The sequence below is a fragment of the Dothidotthia symphoricarpi genome, assembly GCF_010015815.1.
Source record: "Dothidotthia symphoricarpi CBS 119687 unplaced genomic scaffold P153scaffold_6, whole genome shotgun sequence".
In the NCBI taxonomy this organism is placed as follows: Eukaryota; Fungi; Ascomycota; class Dothideomycetes; order Pleosporales; family Dothidotthiaceae; genus Dothidotthia; species Dothidotthia symphoricarpi.
In genome coordinates this window covers 371,093-381,258 of record NW_022985013.1, presented here as the reverse complement: position 1 = coordinate 381,258, position 10,166 = coordinate 371,093, and the positions used below count along the sequence as shown (strand labels likewise).

At 48.6% G+C, this 10,166-nt stretch overlaps 2 protein-coding genes and 1 non-coding gene across 3 annotated transcripts; 2 read left to right on the top strand and 1 right to left on the bottom strand.

Annotated features, from left to right (window-relative positions):
* Nucleotides 1–402: 402 nt before the first annotated feature.
* P153DRAFT_t46 lies at nt 403–476 on the top strand. The gene has a single exon. It is a non-coding gene; the product is annotated as a tRNA-Ile (tRNA).
* A 1,140-nt stretch (nt 477–1,616) lies between these two features.
* On the top strand, nt 1,617–3,558 carry P153DRAFT_285958 (uncharacterized protein; the record flags this gene model as incomplete). The annotated part of the gene is made up of 2 exons (XM_033663430.1): nt 1,617–2,255; nt 2,308–3,558. The coding sequence occupies 2 exons, from the start codon at nt 1,617–1,619 to the stop codon at nt 3,556–3,558; spliced, it is 1,890 nt and encodes a 629-aa protein (XP_033525744.1).
* A 520-nt stretch (nt 3,559–4,078) lies between these two features.
* Nucleotides 4,079–5,258, bottom strand: P153DRAFT_429676 (uncharacterized protein; the record flags this gene model as incomplete). Its single annotated transcript, XM_033672787.1, has 3 exons — nt 4,079–4,658; nt 4,712–4,806; nt 4,911–5,258. The coding sequence occupies 3 exons, from the start codon at nt 5,256–5,258 to the stop codon at nt 4,241–4,243; spliced, it is 861 nt and encodes a 286-aa protein (XP_033525743.1). The 3' UTR covers nt 4,079–4,240.
* Nucleotides 5,259–10,166: the final 4,908 nt, after the last annotated feature.

Here is a 10,166-nt window from a genome sequence, read left to right as displayed (position 1 = left end):
CATTCGACAGGACTATCGACCAATTCTTGCTGCCCTGCCAAATTCTCAACGCATATCGCAGTTCCATTACTGGCGCTCGACAAGGAAGCCTTACGTCTTCAGCAGCGATAACTGTCACCGCAAAAATAGACAATTAGAAATTTGTGAGAGTGTACGCGAGGCGTATACTGCTAACCATCCCAGCACAGGATTCCTACACTAAACTTAGATATAGGTGTCAAGTTGTTACAGGATTGCGCTGCATCCTAGTTCTGATAATCTCAACTAACTGAGAGGGCCTCTGGTGTTGTCAGTTTAGGAGGCGATGTGGCCCGGGGAAGGATCGAAGAAAATTGCATAAAACAGTGGATGAAAATATAAAGGTTCTAGTTCCAATTTCTTACATCGAAACAACACAAGACCGGTCGTTTAGCTCAGTTGGTTAGAGCGTGGTGCTAATAACGCCAAGGTCGCGAGTTCGACCCTCGTAATGACCATTTTTTTCGTGTCACATCGCTCTGTGGACATCTGCATTTCTTTTTGGGTGTCCGCTCTTCGAGTGGCTTGGCAAGGCTGTCTTTTGGAATGGAGACTCAAACGCCACCCGAGCGCTACCCAAGCGCCCCTTCTTTCTGTTCATCATACAAAGAGTGCAGCAGGGGACAATGCACATATACAGTAATGTGGATATACGTAATATATGTAAACAAGGTCATGAGACTCATCGTCAGTCAAATGTCTGAGATTGGCAAATTAATAAGTCCACAGGTTATCCACATTGAGCTTGGCTGCACCCCTTTGTACATGGCACGGGGGAGTCTCCTATCTCTATTAAACGCTCTAGTATCCTCTCACATCACAAGGCAGAATGACTCTGATTTTGAGAACAGCAAGCAGTAGCACTACTCTGTAGAACTGGCTTGTTCCACAGAGCCAAGTAATGTCCTAAGGAGATACCTCGGTGTTCCGAGCCCTATGCAGCTTGAAAGCTCGTCAAAGTATCCAATAACAATTGAAGGCAGACGTTGCACCACTAAGCATTTTGAAAAACTCTGATGGCACTCACACACCAACCACTTCTCTTGCTGGAGAATCGAGACAGTCAACCGTAAACTGCATCCGCGGTGAGAACAACGGCAGGCCTGAACGAAGATATCTCATGGGAAGCGTATACGGCAAACACCGTGCCGGGATGTGGGGGCGTTAAGACTACCCTAAGAGGTAGCGTGGACGTAACTCGCCGTTCTTGTCAGCTTGGAGTTTCTTGCGCTAGAAGGCCTCTTGAGCTAGAACCTGTCACGCTCATATGATTTGACAAGGAGCTCTCGGCTGGGGCAAGTTTGAATCTGTATTGCCGTGCAGCAGTTCCGCCCCCCGCACCCTTGAACTCCAGTTTTGACGCCATACACAACCGATTTATGTTGCCGACCACCATCCAATCCCGGATTGCCCTGCCATGACCATCATATCTAACTATGGTGGAGTCGTTAGTGAGCCCTTAAGAAGGGGCCTCATCGCTGTTGCTTCAGTAGTTAATTCAATTTACTTCTTCATCAACTTTCTTCACAAGTGAGCGCTGTTCATTGCGGATTTTCATTCAACTATCTCGTATATTCTTTGACCTCACATTGTATAACATGGCGGTGGAAAAATACGACGTTGTCATTGTTGGCGCAGGGCCAGTCGGCCTCTGCTTCGCATCATGTCTTGCGCGATGGGGCTACAAGATCAAGCACATCGACAATCGAGCAGAGCCAACGCCCACAGGACGAGCAGATGGAATCCAGCCCCGATCGCTGGAGCTTCTGCGGAATATGGGCCTGAAGCGCCAGATTATGGCGCACGAGCCTGCCAAGGTGTACGAAGTCGCGTTTTGGGATCCGGCGGCCAAGGGCATTGTGCAGACAGGAACATGGGCTAGTTGCCCCAAGTTCATTGATGCGCGGTACCCCTTTACAACGCTGCTGCACCAGGGTTTAATTGAGCGTATATTCATCGACGACATTGAGAAGAGCGGCACAAAACTTCAGCGATCGTGGACTATCGCTGGTTTCAACAATGACGGAAAGGACCCCGTATACCCGGTTGAGGTCAACCTAGCTCACGTGAATGGCGAGCAGACCGAGACTGTACGAGCCAAATACCTCTTCAGCGGAGAAGGTGCGAGGAGTTTCGTACGGGAGAAGTTGGGCGTCAACATGATTTACAAGAACCCTGTTGCGCATGTCTGGGGTGTCATGGATGGTGTTGTGCGGACAAACTTCCCTGACATCAAGGTACGACCCCATCTTATGAATCATGATCGTTTCTTATTCTAACAAATTCCAGATGAAATGCACGATTCACTCAGATGCCGGTTCGATCATGGTCATTCCTCGCGAAAACAACATGGTTCGATTGTACATCCAAGTTGCCTCCTCAACCGACAAGGACTGGGATCCCCGCAAGACCAAGACCGCAGAAGAGGTTCAAAAGCTAGCACAAGCAATCATGAAGCCGTATACCATCACCTGGGACCGTGTGGAGTGGTATTCCGTTTACCCCATCGGCCAAGGTATCGCCGAACGCTACACCCTGGACGAGCGCGTCTTCATGGGCGGCGATGTCTGCCACACGCATTCGCCGAAAGCGGGGCAAGGAATGAACACTGCATTCTTAGACGCCGTAAACCTTGCCTGGAAGATCCACCACGTCGAGTCTGGGTTCGCAAACCGTTCGCTGCTCTCCACCTACGAGTCCGAGCGCAAGCTCATCGCCGAGACACTCCTGGACTTTGACGCCCGTTACGCCAAGCTCTTCTCCACACGCCTTCCCTCTGCAGGTGAAGTCGCCGGCGCACATGGCGAAGCAGCTTCCGACAACGAGTTCATCAAAACATTCAAAGCGTCCTGCGAATTCACATCCGGCTTCGGCGTAGCATACAACCCCAACCAAATAAACTGGGGCCCCGAACATCCCGCACAACACCCGCTGATTCTCGCACAAGGGAAGGGTACTACCCAGCGTACTGGCTACATCCTCACCAACGCGACAGTAACACGCGTCGTCGACGCCAATGTCGTGCATTTGGAGCAGGAAGTCCCCCTCAATGGGTCCTACAGGATATATGTCTTCGGTGGTGCACTGGCCAAGACAACAGCAGCAATCAAAGACCTGGCGACAAACCTCTCCGCGCCAACGTCCTTCTTCACCGCCTTCCAGCATGAAGACATCAAGACAGTCGATCGCTACCATGAGCGACACAACCCTCACAGCAACCTCTATACCTTCAACATCATAATCAACGCGCCTCGCAGTAAGATCCACATCGACGAGCAGCTGCCCGAGATGTTCGCGCGCTACGCAGACCACGTTTACGCCGACGACGTGTGGGACCAGCGCGTTCCTAACGCCAAGGCATCTGGGCACGCGAAGATGGGACTTAGCGAGGAGGCAGGTGGTGTTGTGGTTGTGCGACCTGATGGGTATGTTGGTGTTGTTGTGGGGCTCGAGGAGGGCAGTGGAACGGCAGATGCGCTTAATCAATACTTCTCTGTTGCTACAGGGAAGAAGTTGGGTGGTGAGAGGGCGACCTTGTGAGTTTGCCGTGTGACGTTTTATATCCTTGAAAATGGGCTGGAGATTGTATATAGCGATGTTTCGATATTCTTGTATATGTTGTCAGTAGTCATTGTCAATACTATATGTTATAATGATACCATTAAAGTCGCCATTTTTTTTTCTTATGTGAGTCCTCTTCGTTGACGCAAAGTTCAAGCTGGCTGGGGATGCGTTCTATGGATAGGAATGAAACAGGGAAAAAAAAGGTGACTGATTCATCTTGGAAATTACTTGCTTGAGGGATAGACACTATCATCAGCACACAACCAATTGTCAACCTTTGTCAAGTTGTTTTGTACGAATACTATCCGAAACGAACCCTTTTAATAGTCGTTACGGTTGACGAAATTGGCACGAATGATATGTGGGTGAATATTCCAATTGTGAGTCTGTAATTGACTGTCAAGTCGACGCAAAAGCAAAGAAAGAGTCAAGAGTGAGATAAGTTAACTCGTGTACACATGATGATAGCTCCCACCGCATTGCCTCGAGGAAATTTACATGGTCCTGATAAATTCTCTGCAACAGGACGTCGTTTTCGAAGTCTTCCCGTTTCCCCAGAAGATTTTCCGCACGAAGCCATGTACCGCGCAAATTATAAGCCCCGAACTTGCCACACACAGTATTCCATCAAAGCAAAGTCTTTGAAGCGGACCAGCAATCACTCCTCCTGAGCCCCATACTCTTCCACTATCTGGCGCAATACATCACATACCCATATCACAACCACCCCCCAGTTCCCCGCAGTCAAACTCCTTTTCAGCTTGGGTTCTCCTCTCGATACCTGTCTGGCACGATCGGAGAATTCAAAGTGCAAACCCTGAAGTTTCTTGCACTCCACTGTTAGAAGGTGACACGCCTGTGCAAAGTCCATGGCCCCCTCATCTGTAGGTCCTTTCTCGAGCCATTCGCACACGATCACCATGTACGTCAAGTGATGGAGGTTCGGACAATGGGCTGTAATGAAGGAGATGGAGGTTGTGTCTAGTGCGACGCAAGAGCCATCGATGTTTTGGTGTGGTTCAGGTGTGAGTGTTATGGATGTGAGGTAGGTGAATATCAGCGACTGGAGAGTTGAACTGGGGAAAACATCAGCATAGCTTTTGTGTAAAAGACTCATTGTGCGACATACCTGCTGACTTGAGATGCTGGGTCGTTAGATAAGACGTACTCGAAATAGACATCCATTTGGTCGAATAGTAGATGTAGCAATTCATTCCGAATGGCCTTGTTCACATGGAGCAGACCAGACTCGATTAGCATTCTTCTCGACGGCTATCCCGATTATCAACATGACTGCAACGAATCGTCCAATGATAGTAGACACTTACAAATTCTCCCCCCACCTGCACGCTCAAGCCTCGAAACAGACCGTCGATCCCGTCTTGAGGACGAGATATAAGTTGCTTGATCCTCCGCTTGACCACGAACTCGCCCGGCAGCGCATGAAATGCCATCGGCCACTTGGCATCCTCGTGAAAGATGATATGAGATTTGTATGCACAGCCGTGGGTGTGACCGAGACAATCTACCCAGACATGACCGCTAACGGGGAAGTTGCAGAAGGAGTAGATTATGTGGCGAAGTTCGGGAGGGAGGCGGGAGAGGAAGTTGGGGTGTGAATTGGAAAGGGTTGTTGAGGGTATGACAGAAATCATGGTTGAGGAGTTCGAAGTCATGATGGTTGAGGTGACTGTAGTTGAACTCTCGGTGGTTGAGTAACACGATGATGGTTGAGCATTTTTACAGCGATGGAGAAAACACAATTTTATATCGATGGTGGCTGGCCAAGAGTAGTCAAGGCAGATGCGTACTTCGCTGTCGCCTTGCTATGCATGGACCAAGAGAGTGAAAGTACTTCTCCAAACAACGCAGTCTCAGCCTTTCCATGTTTACATTTCTGACTGACTAGAAAAGCGAGTTCACTGTGTCGCAAACGCCAAGTAAGTAGTCGTTATTCTTGTAATAGCTCTTGCACCGCAAAACCCTCTTGTTTTCCTGTGGAGTCGAAAACTTTGGGACACACAGAAGTGGACATGAACAATAGGCGTATAGATCTTGGAAGTAGATCATAGTCGACATCAACCATATCATTGTAAGGCATAGAGGTAGCTAGGAGGATAGAATATACCAAAAGAAGAGAGACAGTGACTGACGATAGCGGTGTACAATCAAATAGATGTCGAACAAACGAGACAATCTTTTAGAGAAGAACCGCAGTATAACTGCGCAGTCAATTTTTTATATCAGGCAACCATAACGACACGCCTACAGTTGGTTCGCTTTACAAGCCTTCCTCCTCGATAAATCACACGAACAACTTTTATTCCACCATAACAATTTTCTCGAGTGGAATCTGCCGCCATCTAATCCACGCTTGCATACCATTTCAAGCAGTCTCATCACTTACTCACAAGACTGTAAACAAAACATGTTTCATGAAGTAAGAAAACATTAATGCCGTCTAGCAAGTCGAAACGACAGAAAGAAAGTTTCCAAATTAGATACGCAACATTTCCCAACACTAAGCACAGAGTTTGATATCATTTTCCATTTCTGTAGCAATTCTTGTTTTGTATCGGTTATTATCGTGTCGTGTTCAGCTACTTGCCGCAGTCCCTATCTCCCGGAATTTCGATATGCCGAGGGAATGGATACTTTGTAGCACTGCAGAATCTGTGGGGTGATGGTAGAAAAACCCTCGACTCATGGGACTTGCCGCGTCATCCAACCGAGCAGGAGAACACGCATGTTCAAAAAGATTCATGGTTGTGGTTGTATGTCCGTACGTACTCGCGTCAAACCAAGATAACATACCGGTTTATCACATCACATCTCAAGCAGGGGAGCAATCCTTACACCCACACCCTGAGGTAAGCGAACATGTCAGTCGCGGAAGAAGTCCCCATTGGAACCAGTTCAGCTCCAACATATAGGAGTATTTACGGCGTAATGAGCCCCTTGACCCTGCTAGACGTGTGAGACGGGTCGGCGGAGAAGGACGGCGCTATTCTCCATTACGTTCAAAAGTCCTGTTGCGGAGGATTTACGATTGGCGTTTATCTCTAGTAGATACCTGTGATTACCGGTAGATGCTCATCGGTGAATTCCCACCCTCTGCATACCTTGCGTATAGTTGAGAAGTAATATAATCTGCATGATGGAAAAGATATGTGCATATGCAGCAGAGATAGCAGGGTTCACACACCAGGGATCGGAAACCATTGCCGGTCAGATCTGACGCAATGATCAAGAAAGGCCAGGCCCTCAAGCCACAGATTACCGTTGAACGCGCGAAGGTCTCGAGTCATTGTAAAGAGCGGGGGTTGTGAGAACTATGGGCATTGTAGGTTTGGGCCAAGACAAAGATAGTATTTAGAAGTGCCGTGCTTGACTCCCCTCCGGTTGTAGCGACCCTGAAGGCGATGGCTAGATCTAGTTAGCCCCGCTAGATTCCCCAGACTCTATGTATGCTGGTAAGGTTGATGTAAATACTGTAAAACACTAGACTCTTGTAAATTGCCGAAAGGGCGTTACTCCGAATCAAATCGGACCTACACTCCTACACCATGCCAACTGATTGTACTCTGGCCCAATAGTCGTCAAAAATGGCGTGGGTCTAGCCTTACTCATAGACCCAACCTCTTGTGATGCACGTTTATTAGTCATCATCTCTCTAACCTTTCAACCTCACCGACGTGATATCATTGGTTAGCCCTTTTCTCAATCGCCTGATGTGATAGATCTGTTCACATAACACCCATTCGACTTTGTTTTTTTCCTCGTCTGACGTACTTATTGATGAAATATTTGGTGCAGGGTTTCTGTACGCGTGGAAGTAGCTAGTAACCCATGAACACCCAGCAGCATATGCTTCAATTGCCGTGATTGCTCGTGAAACTTTACCGTTGCTTTGTTTTCCGACTATGGTTCGGGGCTCGTATCCGAAGAGTATGTGATTGGTAGACGAAAAGAAGGGCCGCTCCAAGACTTATCTCGGGAATGCAGCCACGTTGATGCTACCGAGGGCTCTGTAAGACCTTTGTAATGGATTTTGGAGGAGCTACAGATGACAAACGAGGACGACGTTGATTGGTCCGGTCAGCGATTCCGCGTAGTCATGGTAGCCCACCTGCAGCGACGGTATGCAGGGAGAGAAATTGTTAGTGGGTTGCGGGATGACATGGCTCTGAACCATAGGCTCGAATATGCGACTTGTTGAAATCGACATGGGCTTCTACGATACCGGTACCAATCAACGGCTGTGACGTCATATAGTGATTGCCACTTTACGAGATCATGCTCCACTAGATAGAGGATCCCCACTGTATGCTTGAAAGCATCGAACTCCGATCAACTCGGAATGGTGAACCGTGTTCGTTGTATTCTCAATACTTCGTTCCATACTGAACTCGTCCGATGCAGGGGTAAAGGGTTCGCGTCGAGGTCGACACGGGAGCGCGATACTCCAAACGCTTAGTTCTACCGAAACGTTGCACCATCCATCGTTGCCAAGACTAGAGGATACACGCCGATCCAGGAGATCGGAGTTCCAACCGTATGGCTGGCAACATGGGTATCGAGAAGGTGGACTGGACGAACGTTTCTAGCAGCGCAAATGCGCATGATTGAAGCAACGCTATGCTGAAAGTGACATCAATGACACACCTATGACACCGAAAGCAAGGCTACATGGACTTCACCCTACAACCTTTACAGATGGCTCTCATGTTTTTGCTGATCGTTAGAAAGGGATTTAGTAACTAGCTAGGGGTAACGACAGATTAATGATCCATGGTTGTACCATGATACTGCGCTAACTAAACGCAGACATCAGTATCCTAAGCATCTCGTACCTAAGCTATCCAAGGATGTATTTAGCCCTGGAAGAAACTAGGTAGCTGATTCGATAGTTTCTCGAAGACGAGAGTGTGACAAGAAAAAAAACCTCACAAGCGCATACGAATGGAATAGGGCATTGTAATGCATATTTAACTTAGTGCATAAGTTTTGTGGAGGCTTTACAAATGTCCGATGAACGCTGACGACTGTATTGAAGAACACTAGGGGACCAATCAGATACTTCAGGAGCAGACGCTGCGAGCCTAAGAAGATTTAGCAGGTACTACAGAGTTGCGCGTTTTCTCGCGTCGAGCTAAAAACCGGGAATAGTGTGACAGTAGAATGCAACTAACGTAGTATTAAATCCACAGAACCACGCAGTTTAGTGAGACCCCGAAGCTGCAAGAACTTCAATAGCTTCTCCTGGGTGCATTGCTCTCTTCTTAGTCTGTGTAGATGTGGCGTTGTGGTAGTGTTACTTGTTTAGACATCGAGCTTCCGGCTTTCAGCTTTGCGCAAGAGTATGTCTCACTTAAGCCTCCTCAGATAGACACAGACCGTGTATAGATTCGCAGATGCATAGCGTGTTGTCTTGAAACCGCCATTTGCCTGCAGAGCCACGGTAGTAGAAGTATCGTGATAAACTTTGTTCGTTCTCTCGTTTGGATGGACAACAGAGCGCAGCCACCTTCTTGCAGGGGAAGAGGATCAGGGACTGGCAGCACTGAGAGATCTCCCAGCCATTAAGATTGACGATCCGCGGAGATTGACGAGCCAAGAACCCAGGGAATATCCGATTCTTACCATACTGGCGGGTGACCTATTCTATCCGTATTGTCGTGATGAGATTCGCAGTTTACCCTGAGGTAGTACCGGTCAACTTCAGATTCGCATCCGTACTCCATAGATGCAGCAGCGTATCGGCAGCGGCTTGCTTGCAACATCTGGCATTGCTGCAGTCGACCAAATGGTATCCAAGTGTTCTTCGAAATGATAATCCGTTATCAAGTTCCCGTGCAGGATGATCTGCCCGCGACGGATCCGTTCTACGTTTCATCCAGACTTACCTCAATGGCGCAATGATTTGAGACGAAGTTTTTGTGCCGAAGATCATGGTAGAAGCTTTGCCTTGTTGCTCCCAGCGTGGTTCATCGACGGCTTTGACAACACCAGAAGCAGGTATGCTTCGTAATGGGTTGGTGGATTATACGTGATACGAAACTTGCGAAATTTGCCAATCTCAGCGGTTCGGGCAATGTTCTTTTTTTCTACGGGCGCATCGTGGATTGCCGTTTCGGGAATGACAAGCCACGTACCAGGGATCAGGCAGGGCCGTGATTCGCCAGGATCGGTGACATCATCGACCGATCTCCCGCCGAGGATTCAAAGCAGGGTCGATCGGGCAGCAGGAAAGGGGAGTGTACCTGACGGGTTCCCTGCATAAACAGGGCGACAGAAAAAGAACTGTCCCTTAGGCGTCAGCGATCGCGATCAGAGATGAGTAGGGCCGGAGCAAAAGCAAGCAGGAGACAAGATGGGCGCAAAACGGATCGACTAGGAGGAGCGATCAAGGGCGATCAATTCGATTGCAACTGCAGGATTCGATCGAGCTGCTGTTTCAAGCACCGCCGCGTGGAGGTGTCCGGTCTGGAACAAACGGTCATCCGCAAAATTTGAGACTCGAGCAGGGTCTGTGGCTGGAGAGAAGCGAATTGTGCAAGAGTGACGTCGGGCGTCGTTCGCGG